Source organism: Barbus barbus (assembly GCF_936440315.1).
Source record: "Barbus barbus genome assembly, chromosome: 10".
NCBI classification, from domain to species: Eukaryota; Metazoa; Chordata; class Actinopteri; order Cypriniformes; family Cyprinidae; genus Barbus; species Barbus barbus.
In genome coordinates this window covers 20,346,446-20,361,485 of record NC_136738.1, presented here as the reverse complement: position 1 = coordinate 20,361,485, position 15,040 = coordinate 20,346,446, and the positions used below count along the sequence as shown (strand labels likewise).

The window sequence follows — 15,040 nt, the reverse complement described above, 5'->3', positions numbered from 1 at the left end:
GCATCAGATCCATGACCCAGTTTGCTATCAGCATCAAGTTAATTGTACGATCCTTGTGTGTGCTTCTGTAGGTATCTCTATCTACTTTTCTCCAGCGACGAGCTGCTGCCTCTTGAGAACTGGGTGTTCAACACGGAGGCCCATCCTCTGCCCGTCCTGCACCTGGGCAACATCACCCTGCCTGGCAGCGAGACCCAGCGGTAGAGCGGACTCACCGGGGGGGCGCTCTCCCCCCTCGCTCGCCCCTTTTCTATACACCTCCCTCCTTTTGAAAGACAGCAGCTGCCAGTGCAAGGAGAGGAGAGAACTGTACCCACCAACCACTGTCTCCTCCTGGACTGTGAATCATGGGACTGCAGTGAACGGAGGGGACCGGAACAGACCTGACTCTCTTTATCTATGTCTCTCTCATATATTCTCTGAAGAACAGACTGTCGGATTGATCATGTGTGTCTCTCTCTTGTGGCCACTGGTCCGACACATCTGTACACACTGTACACAAAAGCAGATTAAAAGACCTTCTGAAATGGATGTGCGTTTCTCACTGGAGAAGGATTTTAACAAGTTCATTCGTTCTATTTTTTTTTTCTTCTCTCTCTCTTAATTTGGTGGCATTTCATATCATCAGCTCAGCGCTAAATCAAAATGATGGATAATTGTTTTTCGGACCAGACTGTCTTCAGAGCCTTTCACTTTCTGAGCTGGGCTTCTGGAGATGTTGGATGTGACCTCCTGTGAAATCTTTCTCCAGGATTTCTCTTCAGACAGTGTCTCCGATGTCTCTTTCTTAAAAAAGAAAAAGGGACACATGCTGCTATCAAACAGCTGCTGCCTGTGACACAGTCACCACCGTCATTCCAGAAACCTGCGCTTTCCACGTCTTTCCATTCCCATTTTTTTCCCATCCATTGTGAATGCCCAGAATGTCATTCATACTGCATTCTAAAAGAAGGATGGGCTGGAGTTTGGTTTTGCATCACAATGAATCAACACTTGAAGTAACTGTAACTTGTGGAGAGAAGTCACAGTGCTGTAGATGCTGATGCTCACGGCAGTCACCATTTGTTTTCATTTGTCAATGGTGCCGCTCTGTTAGACCAGACCAGATTCTTTCAACAGCCAAAATTTACCACTAATCGTAGCCAACGAGGTAGAGATTTATATGTATATGGGGTTTAGAGTTCATAAATACACATTGTGTGCCCTTTACAGGAAACCCGGAGTAAATAAAACGCAAAAACCAGTGCAAGGATTTTAAATAGCATTGCATAACAACTAACCCCATGGTGTATGATGTTGGGAATACTCCGGAATGCTTTTTGTCATTTCAGTTTCTGGATGTGTTTTCATTAGTCAGATGCATATCTCTGAATATTTCATGTGAGTTTTAACATGACTTATTCAGTCCTGGGCTGTAAACACCCTGAACATGTTTTCTGAAACACGGTGGTGGCAGACAGATTTCTGATATCAGATGATTAAACACAACCTGCAGCCAATCATATTGAAGTGTTTTGTTTGTTTTTATTTATTTATTTTTTTGGTTTAATTGACCTTTGATGAATATTGATTCAGTAACTTTGGAAGATGTGCTCAGCCTTATGCTCTCAGACTCATGTTTGTTTGTTTTTTATCTTCAAGTGTGTAAAATGGCACATCCACAGAAGATTTCATGTAGGAAAGGAAAAGCTAATTATTTTCTCATCTTGGGTAATTAAAGAAACTGTGAGAATTAGTCTCTCAAAAAGACTTGAGCACCATTGAAGGGATGCTGGGTGCCATCGATCACTTTATATCCTGTCATTTCAGTTCCTCTGTTTCTAAAGCTCTCATCCAAGTGTGAGAGAGATGTGTCCCCTCTAGATGGCAGCAGTGGTGTCCGGCTGCTTCTGTTTGTCATTTCTTTTCTCTCCCTGTAACATGACTTTGACTTAATGGTGAGAGAAGCCCAGGCCAACACTCTTCCTTGTTGTTGCTGGGTGGGTTTTGACAAAGCTCTGTTCTGTATTTGTATTTTTACTGAACAAAAAAAAAACAATAATTGTAAATATGTTTAAAATGCCACATAAATTCAATAAAGATGTTACAAAAAGTGAACGGGATAAAACAAAACAAGCTTTTATTGTCAGGTCTTTTCTTACCAATTCATACAAAAGACTTGCAGTGGATTTCATAGTTCAGTTTTATAGTTTCCCACAGTTATGGAAGACCTACAGATATCAAGGAATTTTGAATTTCAAGATGGTAAAAAAAATCTTAAATTCTTACATTTCAGAGAAAGCCATACTTTCTGTAGTGAATATAATTTCCTTTGTTCTCATATAGGGCTCAAAGAGTTGAATCTTTCAATGAGCCACATTCAAACCATAAGAATTTTAAGACATTTGTACATTAAAATGTATTCACTATTGTTCAGAAGTTTGAGGTTGGTAATATGTTTTTACTTAAGTTACTTGAGTGCTATAAATAAAGCAGTAAAACTTTTTCCAACACTGATAAATGTTTCTTGAGCACCAAATCGGCATATTAGAATTATTTCTGAAGGATCATGTGACTGAAGTAATGACTACTGATAATGTGTCATCACAGGAATAAATTACATTTTAAAATGCATTCAATAAAAAAAATAATATTAGAAGTAATATCTCAATATTACTGTTTATACTACATTTTATTAAATAAATGCAGCCTTGGAGAGCATAAGAGACTTACAGTCTCATATACAGCTTATGTTAATTATAGCCATTATATTGATGTTTGGCATATGGAAATACACTGTGATCTCTTAAAATACATGTTTTTAAATCTTTATCCATAGTCATGAATGAGTGGAAAAATCCTGGAAGATCTAAAGCATTGGTGACCTTGTGCATTTATTCTTAGCACAGCCTATATATAGATGGAATCTAGCAACAGCATGGATATTTCAATTATTTCAGTAAGGATATTAATGATAAGGGCTTTATCTGTTTGTTTTAAGGCCTTCTTGCTGCTTTGCTCTTGGCAGCACACATTGATATTATAGGTCATGGTGAACTGGTCCTGGCACATTACCCCTGTTCTCAGTATTCACGTCATCACCATTGCAAACAGTATTTCACACATGTGAGCTTGTTGTAATTCTCTCTCTTTAGCAACAGCAGATTTGAGGCCAAAAATGAGGGATATCCTTTTTTTTTTTTTTTTGAAGCTGCCCTCTGTCATTGAGCTGTCTAGACTGACCGCAGTGTGACAGGACAGGATGGATGGATGGCAAAATCTGGAGGCAGAGGTCATGAGCCGGGTGTCATTTGCCCTCTTTCAACAACCCTAGTGGCACAATGTGACCCTGCCGTATCATCTGCTGAACAGATGCTGAACGATGAAGGATTTCTCCATCCACGCATACAGTCAGGTCCAAAACTCTGAGACCACTAGTGTAAGTGTTTGTATTTTACATTTTTCTAATTTAATGCAACATTTTTTTGAGTTTGCATGATCTTCACAAGTGCAAAACCTGATGATCATGTTCTCCAGCATGATATGAGAATGATCCAAAGAGTAACTTTGGGTTTCAGATTAAGGTTGCTAGTTTAGGGTCAACTTAGGCTACAAAGTCAACTGCTGCTCAGTAGAAAGCAGTGAACGATTAGCTGGAGAGACTGGTATGTTGCAAGTGTGTGGAGCAAAAAAAAGCACGAAGGTCACTGTGAACCAGGTAGGTCAGTCGGGAGGTTCTGATAGCCAAACAATTACACACACACACACACACACACACAGAGAGAGAGGGTGAGAGCTCCAGTGGCTCATGAGAGACTTTCAGAAGACCATATGGAGCACCAGTTATTTTAAGCAACTGCATGTCGTATTTCTAACTTAAAATACAACTTTCAAAATCATTCTGATAATACACTTATAATAGGGCCAATGGCTTCTGTTTCGTTCCTACACTCCCCGTCTGTTTTAAGAGTATACTTCAGTTAATTGAGCAGGACCAAAAGTCTGTCCAAAGTCACAAGAATACACTAAACTTCATTCAGTTGCTTTAATATGCAGTACTCTTACCTTTACATACCCCTTACTGAAAAAGAATAGAATCTATTTTTAAGAATAACAGAAACTGTCATTGGTACATACTCCTATGTCTGCCTGCTGGAGTGGCTGTTTATGTTCTTCAGGTCTGCAAAACGGAACTGTGAAAACAAAGGATCTTATTTCTTAAAGCAAATACTGTGGGGTAAGATGTAAAATTGAATGGGACGCTATGTTGCATGTAATTTAGTATCTTTACAAATATTTTCTCCCATGAGTGTGTTGTGTTTCATGGCATAAAACAAATATGAAAATTCAACATGGTCACAGCCATGTTTATCATATGTGCCAATATTATTTTTGAATGATGAGCTACCTAAGATGTTGGTTATTATGCCTGATCTGACCTTTTTGGTATAAAGCTCATATAGTGTATACTAAACTGAATTTGCTTCAGCATCCAATTTTACATTGCACAAGTGCGACCCAACACAGTACCAACATTTGGTGCAACATTTAATTTAATGAAATTTAATAAACATTTGTAAAGTATATAATATTTGCAAAAGTATATAAATGTGTTGAATCCTTCATTCATAATACCATGAAGTTTTTGTGAAGTTGCACCACATGATACTGTCTTTACAACCAGAAATAATCTTGTCTTGTCATAATGTCAAATTTTCTATCGATGGTCTATCGGGGTTCTCATTGTGATGTCATTCCCTGTTTGTGTGTGTGTGTGTGTTTTGTTTTGTTTTGTTTTGTTTTGTTTTTGTTTTGTTTCCAAGCCACATGGCTTTGGATTGGTGGATAAACCAGAGAGTTAAGTTTTATTTTTTTATTTATTTTTTTCAAAGAAATTATAAAGATGATCTTTACAGGAATTTCATTCATCTTATTAATTGCATTTTAATATCTTTTTTGAATAAATGAACACTTAAAAAATGAATGTCATGTCATTGAACCATCTGCCTGATTGATTTTCCCAAAAATGTAATTTACTCATCTTCAAGTAGTTCCAAACCTGTCTTTCCCCCCTCTATACATTGGAAGTCAATGTGCACCAAAACTAGTTAACATTCTTCAAAATATCTATTGTGTTCTGCAGAAGAAATTAAGTCATACAGGTTTGGATTAGGAAAATGATCACAGTATTTTCATTTTCGAGTGAACTTTCCCTTTAGCTACTGTAGCTTCTACCAGCTGAAAGATGAATTTTTCCAGCAGCTGAGAGCCAGTGATCCGTCCCTTTGATATTATCCAGACCCCGCTCCTGAGGATGCATGAGACCCTCTGCATCGTGTTTTTGTTTTTCAGGAGCTCTGAATTTTAATCAATAGATCCCAGAGAGATGCTGATGTCAAGGGAAGGAGAGGATTATGAATGTCACCATGAGTCACCGGACTGATAGACCGGGGGAAAAACAATTGCGTGGACGTCCGCAAACGTAGTGGAGTGTTTAATGTGTTAATGGCCTGTATGTGCGTGTGCGTGCATCCTTCAGTGTGTTTAATGTGTTAATGGCCACCGGTTAACTATCCGTAGCTTGGACAGTGAGTCATTTCCACTTGGCGCTGAGCCCAGCTGCAGCAGGTGGCATTGCCACTCCTCAGAAACTAAATGGCATTCACCTTTGAACAAAACACTGCTTAATTTCTACTCGATTCAGCGCTCTCTGTGAAGTTTATTTATTCTATTAAATCCATCTGGGAAAGAAAACGCTTGCTTAGCCTCATACGACTTCATGTATTGTTAGATATTTCTCAAAGGCTGTTCTTGATAGATGATGAAATAAATCTTGGTTTGACTGTTCAATGTGTTCTCAAAGTTTAGCAAATCCATCAAAGGATTGGCAGATCATGGTTCAGGTTTTCTAGATTAAATGTATTAAACTGTTAAATAGTCTTAGGTATGACTATCATTGCCCGACTCATGACCTCTGCTTCCTACTTTCGCAATCTCGCTTTCTCCTGTGGTTTTGACTCACTTTTTTTTTTAGGTCATCAAATTCAACTGAGAAAAAGTTTACTAACCAATTTGGGCAGTGATAACCCAGATGCTTTTAGTTTTGTACATAGGCTACTGAAATAAATCACTTCTGTTCTCTTACGTAGCACATCTTTCATGCTTCATCTTCATTTTAATATGTAAATGCGTCATCCTGTTTACTGGAGCCTCATGCATAATTATTGATTTGAAAAAAAAAAACATCTAATGAAAACCCCTCATATGACATTAAAGCTTAAAGTTTAGTTAAGATCAAATTTTACTTTGCTGTCAGGACTGGAAATAGAATTGAATGGGTAAGATGTGGTACCATTATTCCCTATCCCAATCTTTAATGTTGATTGCTGTGTGTATTAATCAGCGTGAGAATGACGCTCCCATCATAAATGACAGTGGCTCAGGGAATAATATCTTGTGTGTGTTTTTTCTTATCTCACATAATTATCTGCACGTCCTCGCCATTGACGTCATGTTAGATTCACACAAAACTGTTAGGACAGTCCCTCAGATCCAGTTTCTAATTGTCTCTCTGTTGCTGTCTCATTCTCTCTTTCTCTTTTCTAGGCCATTCACAAATTCTTTGACGTTCAGACCCACTCAAAACTGGAGTTTCCTCACATGCGACTGAGCAATCATTTCCTGTTTCACTTTCTCACATAATTTATACCCACACCATTGCTAAGAAAAGATTCAGAAGGAAGCAAACAGACCGGAATACCCCTCCCTCATATTTCCACTGGAGGCTGCACAAGGTCCGTTGATGTACTCAGCAGTATCAGTGCTGATGTAGTGCTACTTTCCTGTAGGGTTTCCCCAGATGTGCTTTTATACCCACTTACTAGGCTGTTTTACTCCCTCAAACCCACCGTCCACAATTTCACTGACACACCAACGCGGCTCATTCTTTATGGACCACTCAGTGCCTAAATGTATGTAATGATTATTTGAGTTTCTTGTAGTCTTTTCCAAAAGAAATATTAATTAGTGTCTGTTTTTCTCACAGTTATGAAAGACAAAAGAGCTATTAGTGTGGATGGTGTTTGCGAATTAAAAAAAAAAATGTCCTCACAAATATAGTGAATCCATGTTCAGAATGGATTTATGAGAGGTTCTCACAATATTAAAGGCTCATGAATTGTTTTGCTTGTACTTTACTGATGTACTCTGCCCTCCAAAAGTTTGGAAACACACCTGGCAAAGTGTGGTTTTGGACGATATCAGCATAAATCCTTATCATTTTTTGGTGCAAATACATTAAAGTAACTTGACATTATCATTGAAGAGCAGCAATAAAACATAATAATGGCAGTATATACATACCCTTTGCCAGCTGTGATGCCTGGTTACTGGTTTAAACTTGGCCCAGGCTTTTAAAAGATGTTTGGGTCAGCACACCTTAATACTGTAGCTTCAACAATTGATTGCCAATTCAAAGTCAACGTTTGAATAAACTGACAGCTCGGATGCCCAGATTATGCAGAGCTGTAATAGCTGCTAATGCTGGATATTTTGATGAACCGAAAATGTAAGTTTTTTCTATAAACTGTTTATGTTTACAAAATATGTTTTTGTAGTTTGTGTTGTCCCTTATCAGTGCAAAATTATCACAAATGAAAAATAATTCATGCCAATATTGTCCAAAACCCCACTTTTCTAGGGCGTTTCCAAACTTTTGGAGGGCAGTGTAGGCCTACTGATATGAACAGTTTTGTGTGAGGATTAGGGTTGGGTTCAAAAATATGTATATGTGAATATTTCTACAGTTCAACATATAGTGCAAACGAAAACTATCCAGCAGAATTTCAGGAGAAAAGCACAGATGCTTTTGTTAAGTTACAACACACCTCTCTTTCTCCTAGACCACAAATTTATATAACCTGCTTTAGCTACTCTGTACTCTCTCTGCAAAGCCTGATGTCAAAATCGACAAGTGCCCGCGGTCGCCTGGCAACACAAAAACCTCTTCAGCCAATCACAGGCTTCGCCTGGCGCATTGATACCAGCGAATAGAACGCCGTATGTTTTTGAATTCCATATAGAGCCTTACTCCATATATGTCTTGAATTGCAGAGCTTAGCATGAGAGCAATGGTAAGTAAAATATAGACCGATTATTTATGATTTAATTTGTTAACTGAAATAAATATTTGTACGTGTGCTGTGTGTGTTGATAGCAAGGCTTCAGAAAAATAGTGCGCAGTGGAGGTGCGGAGAAGCAGGTTGTTCAGTAGGCAGTTATAAGAGAGCGCGCATGTGTGTGTGATCTTCAGAACTGAAGCTCTCTGGTGTTTGGCGACTGAACGGATGGATGGAGGTGCTGGTGCGAAATCTTATTTGACATCCACTACTTTGTGCCGACCACGTTTCTGAGCACTTAAGGTGGATTTACTGAGAGCAGTAGGTGGATCTATTTCATATTTATAACTTGATATAAACGCGTTGGCTTTGTGTGATTCGGATGCTATCAGACGATTCACTTTAAACTTTGTGTTTGGAAATAAATGCAGGCATTGAGTTTGGTTTGAACGCTGATCTCGCGTAGTTTGTGGCTCTTTTGGTCTCTCGCGTGCGCTGTTTGAAACTGTTTGTTTATACCTCATACTCCGATTAAAGAACTTTTTTTTTTTTTTTTTTAATTCAACCAGATGCATTGTGTTTTGGAACCGTGAACGTATGCTTTTATTTACTCCTGTTGGCTTTTGTTATAATAAAATTCAGGTTGTTGAAAGTTTGCGTGCTGACCACCATGTAGCTTTATCTAACGTTAAAGGTCTGATGTGAAGTTCTGCCATAATTTGGAAACAATCCAAAGGCATTCCTACTGGAATTTTCTTATTATTCCAACATGAAAATGTTGTAAAAAAAAAAAAAAAAAAAAATTCTAACACGTTTATTTCCCAATAAAACAACGATTACCAATAGGTTAAAATGCCTCTTATGCATCAATAGGAATTAAATTAAAAAAAAAAAAAAAAATCTTTAAAGGCTGTGTTTAATCAAGACATTATTAAGATGCATTGTAAGTAGGGTTGTAATGTTTTGTAGGACTCCTAATCGTGTTTTATCATTTAAATTCTTCCTCTGTTTTAAAATTATCATGGGAATCCTGTACACATTCTACGTTCTATATTAATGATATTCTGACACATTTGGTTTAGAAATGTCTTTTAAGTGAATCATTAGTGTGCGTGATTGCTCAATGCTTTTTTTGGGATTTGTTTGAATGTTTTTCATTGGGAATCATGTTGAATTAGTTGAGGAGCAGCTGAGTGTCTCCGTATAAATGCTTCAGAATGAATTGTTAGTTTTTCTGTTATGAGAGAGCAGTGAACCTGTTGAACAGTGTATATAAAATGTTCTTTAATTACATTGTTTTAGCCTGAACGGTTTTATTTCAGTTCAGGCATATCTAACTAAATATTAACTAGTTTTTTTATATATTAATATTTCTTTTTGAGTCAGTGAAATTGTGTTTGCACTTATTTTATCCCAGGAAACTGCATAGATGGCAAACATGGCTTCAGCCTCATCCAGCAGCGAAAGTGAGTCGCAAAGTGTGCTTACCTGGGAGCAAGTGAGCCGCTTGAACGACGTGCTGACGGAGGCCGTGCCAGTTCACGGACGTGGCAACTTTCCCACCCTGGAGGTCCGTCTGAAAGATATCGTACAGATGGTTAGGAACCGTCTGGAGCTGAGGGGCATTATGGTCAAAGATGTCCGCCTGAACGGCTCCACCGCCAGCCACGTGCTGGAAAAGGACCTTGGTTGGAGCTACAAAGACCTGGACGTCATCTTCAGGGTAGACCTTCCTCGGGAAGAGGAGTTCCAGCTCATCAAAGATGTGGTTCTGAGCACTTTGTTGGACTTTCTGCCTGAGGGGGTGAACAAAGAGAAGATCACTCCCATGACTCTGAAAGAGGCCTACGTCCAGAAGCTGGTCAAAGTCTACACAGAGCAGGACCGCTGGTCCCTCATCTCGCTGTCAAACAACAATGGCCGCAATGTGGAACTTAAGTTTGTGGACTCGATCCGGAGACAGTTTGAGTTCAGCGTGGACTCCTTTCAGATCATTTTGGACTCTGTGCTGTCATATTATGACTTCTCAGAAAACCCTATGTCTCAGCACTTCCACCCTACTGTGGTCGGGGAGAGCGTGTACGGCGATTTTGCTGTGGCTCTGGACCACCTCAGGAACAAGCTCATCGCCACCAAACGGCCGGAGGAGATCCGCGGAGGCGGTTTGCTCAAATACTGCAACCTCCTGGTGAGGGAGTTTAGGCCCACGGACGAAGATGAGTTTAAGGCCCTGGAGCGCTATATGTGCTCCCGTTTCTTCATTGACTTTCCCGACATTGGTGAGCAACAGCGCAAACTGGAGGCTTATCTGCAAAGCCACTTTGTCGGTGAGGAGAAGAACAAGTACAACTACCTCATGATCCTGCGACGGGTCGTGAACGAGAGCACCGTGTGTCTCATGGGACACGAGAGGCGGCAGACACTTAACCTCATCTCCTTGATGGCGTTTCGCGTTCTCGCAGAGCAGAACGCCATACCTGATGCATCCAGTGTCACCTGCTACTACCAGCCGGCTCCGTATGTCAGAGACCTGAACTTCAACAACTACTATGTGGCCTCTTGTAACCAGTCCATTCCAACTTGGTTGCCTTGTAGCTAAGACTCAAAGATGCTTGTTCAACAACAAAAAAAGTTGGCCAGAAAGCCTGATATTTGGCCATAAGGGATGTTTCCCTCTGTAGGCATAAAGGATATTTAAAATGACAAGTGTTTGCTTTGCTTTTTTTTTTTTTTTTTTTTATTCCTTCTCTGCAGAGGTGCCAAGGTGAAACTTTCTGATTCAAAGTGATATTTTAGTGATTTGATTTTTTTTTTTTTTTTTTTTTTTTTTTCTTTTACTTTAATATTCTAAAGTTTCAGGTTTGTTTGCTCTCATCTCTGCCCTGACCTGAGAGATTTTTTTTTTTTCCCATATTGAAGAGAAACAATTCCCATAGTGCCTTTATTATACTCTAACCTTAAAAATGAAGGAAAATGCGTATTGGGACAAATTCATATTTTTCCTGTGTGTTACAAAATAAAAAGGCCAAAAAAATAATAATAATGTTCTTAGAAATTTGAAGGAGAGGAAAAAAAAAAAAGACGAAAATGAAAAGAAAAGCGATTGAAAAAATGTGAGCACAGGTGAAATAATAGGTATTTTAGGACTGAAGTTATCAGGAGTTCTTGTTTGTTTTTTGGTACACTGGTGGGCAGCTAAATTCTTTTTGTTCTCAAATAGAAATGTGAACAGAATCATGTTAAAGTATTCATAGCAATGTGCTTCAGATTGCTGTGTGAATGAATACTGAAGACTTTCGTGTTCCACCATACATTTTTGAGAATTTGTGTTACTTATGAACCGGTTCGGTCTTGCTAGTTACAACGAAGGTGAGACCGAAATTGAATTTGGTTGCAGCATGTACAAAAAGATGCTTTGTCCTTTTCCCAGCAGTTCAGAGCAGTTAAACAGTCCATTTTTATGAAAGTTAATGAAGATCCTTAGCTCGAGTCATTAAACCTTCCTTCATCTCTTATTAACATTGTGTCTGTGTTTAAATGGGACAGAGAGGTCATGCTTGTCCATACAAGGTTCAGCTGTTGGACGATCTGTCCTCCTGAGCTTTTTGCGGCTATTAACAGTCTTAGCACTGCCGCGTGTAACAAGACCTCCAGCTAACAGCCTAGCCAAGCCAAATGGTGTCACAGCGCTCTAAAATTATCCCTTCCTGCACCTCTCGGGATGTGCCTTGAATGGACAGCATGCGGGGTGGAATTTCTAGTGGGGCAACTCTTTCCTGTGCTTCTGACTAGCGTCACTGTAGATTAGGGGTGAGTGCTGGTATGTCACAAAGCCTTTTCTGGTAATTGAGGTCTGGGAGGGGTTGACGTAGCTGAAGGATATACCCGTGCTCATTTAAATGGACGTAAAAGCATGTCAGTGTGGATTCCTTTCCAGTTTTGGAGTTAATCGATGTTGCTGCTCTTGATCTTTATTGGGATTTGATGTCTCCTGTCTTGGTCCTTTGTTATTGCTTCAAGGCACATTGCAATTGTCAGTTGGGATAAGCCAGTTCTGTGCTTTTTGTACATTTAGACTGTATTAAATTATGTGACTGTCTATTCTTGTCCGTCTTCTCCTGGCCCCCCGTCATGCCCACGTGTAGTTCCTTTTTCGACATTTGTCCATTCAGAGAAGGGTAGTACTCTGCTAGCTGCTCTTACGTAATGGCCGACAGCTGCCCCCTGCCCCTCAGGTTTCCTCTTGGCCTCACTCACGTGCCACAGCTCCTGCTGCTTCAGCTTGTACAAGCACATGCACCAGATAACCATGAGAGCCACGTTCCTTCTCTTATCTGTGCTCACAGACTTCTAGGGTAAAGAGAGAAAGGTCACATGGATTCCCATTCAGTGGGTTACACCTCATAGCGCATAGAGCTGGAATGGATTTTTACTAGTACATTGTTTGTTTTTTGTATTTTTGCCCCCACTTTTTTTTTTTTTTTTTCCCCATATGTTTGGTACATGCAGACAGTGGACCAATGTTTGAACCAGCAACACAGCACATGTGCCTTTTTGTGATGAAGCGTTTGGAATTTGAAGAGACCTTGTAGCTCATTCTCTCTGGTTTCAGAATAATTTGGTGCCGTTAAATTTTTGCAGCCCATTAAATAAAATGTATTTTTATTTTTCTAAGTCCCACTTAAGTCTCATGTCACACCTTGCTTTTTCTAATTGTAGTTGTCTAGTCATTCCAGTTGATCTGAGTCATTGTCACGTCTTTTTAACATCACCCTCCTAACCAAAGCAAGTACTGTGCACTACACCGCATTCTCAACCTGAAAAAGGCCAAATTAAGAACCCATGTCAATGAATGCACTTTACAGGCCTTATCATACTCCAAAGCTAGTCATCGTCACAAGCTATAAGGTGCCCTTAAATTTTTATTTTTTTATGAGGGGTGTCTCAGGGACATGATAAAGGGCTACAGTGTGTCTTGTTCAGCCAATTTCCTGAAAAGTGAAACTGTTTGAAGAGCATTTTATTGCTAAGGAATTTAAACCGTTCACTCATCAGGAAGAAGTACTCTTGTTTCAGAACTGCTTTTTTTTTTTTTTTTTTGTGTGTGTAAAATGTTTGTAGTTAATGTAGTTTGTATGATCTGTAATAGTTGTCCAACAGAATCTCACCTTAATGTTTTTTTTTTTTTTTTTTTTTTGATTGTGCGTGAAAACGAAAAGAAACATGCCTTTTTGTTTTGTGTGCTTTTTATCTTGTCCAGATGCGCTTCACATAGATGAAGCCTGGTGTGATGAGGCTTGGCTCGTTTCCTTTTTGAAGTCTGTGTAAAGTATGTTTCTTGAAAGGGGAGTGTTAAAATGAAAACACGCTTTTGTTTTTGAATTCATTCGTTTTTTATTTTATTTTCTTTGTCCCCTCTGTCAGCTGTAATTCCATATACACCAGTGTTACCCTTTATTCAATAGACAAAGGTGTTCAAGCTTTTGTAACGCAGCTGTGTATGCATCTGTAAGTGTGCGTTCAGGGGAGGTTTATTGGATTTGGACATGCTTGTCTAAAGTGCAAGTCTTAATGATGAGTGAGGCTTTTTTGAAGCCCTTTTGCAATGTGCAAGAAGAGTTGTGGATTTCAGCAGATTTTGTTTACGTTTTTTTGTGATTTATTTCTTGTTTGTCTGTGAGGATGCTAATGATTGTGAGTTAAAAAAAAAAAAGTGAAAAATGGAAGAAGTCGCACTATTATTTTGAAATAGCTATGTCGGCTCTCTGATGTCGGCGTGGTGATTTATGATGTAGATTCATTGTGCCATTTTGTTTCTCAGCACTTTTACCTCACTATAATTTTTCCTTTGGATGGAATTGAGAATAAGGAAAATGTGTAACGAGGAAAAATAAAGTATTAAAAGCCCATTCTTTTTCATGTTTTCTTTGAAAATAAAAATCCAATAGATATTTTCTCTAAAATTGTGTGTTCTTTCCCTATAATAAAATCTTTTTTAACTCCAAGCTTTAGTCATGACACTTACAGTAGATTTGCTATTTGAGATGGAACACTTTATTCCAGTGTTTCTCGTAATGGTGGAGACTGATAGTTTCAAGTGTTTGAATGATCTGGGTTCACTGAGGTGTTTATTCTCAAGGGGTCTCTGGCCCCTGTGGTGTTCTTCTCCACTGCCCTTAAAAGCACAAGTATGAATCAGCAGTCTCTGCTGCAGGCTCGAGCTGCTCTCTGTGGCTGATAAAGATAGTCCTGATCTATATCCATCACATGGGCTAAAAATTCTAATTTTTAGTTAGCCTTTACTTGTACATTTATTTGACTTATGTGCTAAATGACACTTGAAAATCTTAAAAGCCTGTTTATGTACCTCCTATTTTTGACCACGTCTCCCATTTATCTTGACATTATTACGGTTAACAAGAAGCTGGTCATATAATGTAGCACAAGAGATTTGAGCTTTAAAACCTCCATCTAGCTGTGAAGGGAAATTCCCTGAACGGTTTCTGCTTACAGATAGTGTTACGGCTCAGCATACTATTAAATGCATCAAACTTCCTTGTTAGTTTTCATTATATTTAATTAGGATATGACATTTAAATTAAAATCTATATATCTATAACACGTGCCTTTTTAATATGTATTATAATTAAAATTGTATAAGGTGGATAGCTTAAAGTCTGAATTAAAAATGTATGTGTGTTTTTTTTTAGTAGTAGTACTTGGGTTATTTATTTTAAGCTTCAAGGTAAATTCTTGGTTGGATGCCTGTTAGAAAAAAAAATTGGCTAGTGCAATTTGGATCATTACATTTCCACGGTTACGCTTAATTGTGTGCGTTAAAATGTTGTGGGAGGAATTGTTTTTACAGTTCACTTGATGACACCTGGAACTGTCCCATATTCTATGCACTCAAATGAAATGTAAAGACATGCAGGTGTGTGTGT

The 15,040-nt window shown here is 38.7% G+C and overlaps 2 protein-coding genes across 2 annotated transcripts in view; both read left to right on the top strand.

Moving 5' to 3' along the window:
- The window catches only part of LOC306875719 (mannosyl-oligosaccharide 1,2-alpha-mannosidase IB-like), an 83,037-nt gene extending 80,549 nt beyond the window's left edge, over positions 1-2,488 (top strand). Inside the window, exon 14 of the mRNA XM_079426425.1 lies at positions 72-2,488. Within this exon, the coding sequence (XP_079282551.1) occupies positions 72-204 (133 nt within the window). The 3' untranslated portion in view covers positions 205-2,488. The remainder of the gene's footprint in view (positions 1-71) is intronic.
- Positions 2,489-8,211: 5,723 nt separating this feature from the next.
- LOC306876411 (terminal nucleotidyltransferase 5C) lies at positions 8,212-14,053 on the top strand. Its single transcript, XM_079427546.1, has 2 exons — positions 8,212-8,417; positions 9,514-14,053. Exon 2 carries the CDS (start codon positions 9,526-9,528, stop codon positions 10,693-10,695), a length of 1,170 nt encoding a protein of 389 aa, XP_079283672.1. The 5' UTR covers positions 8,212-8,417; positions 9,514-9,525; the 3' UTR covers positions 10,696-14,053.
- Positions 14,054-15,040: the final 987 nt, after the last annotated feature.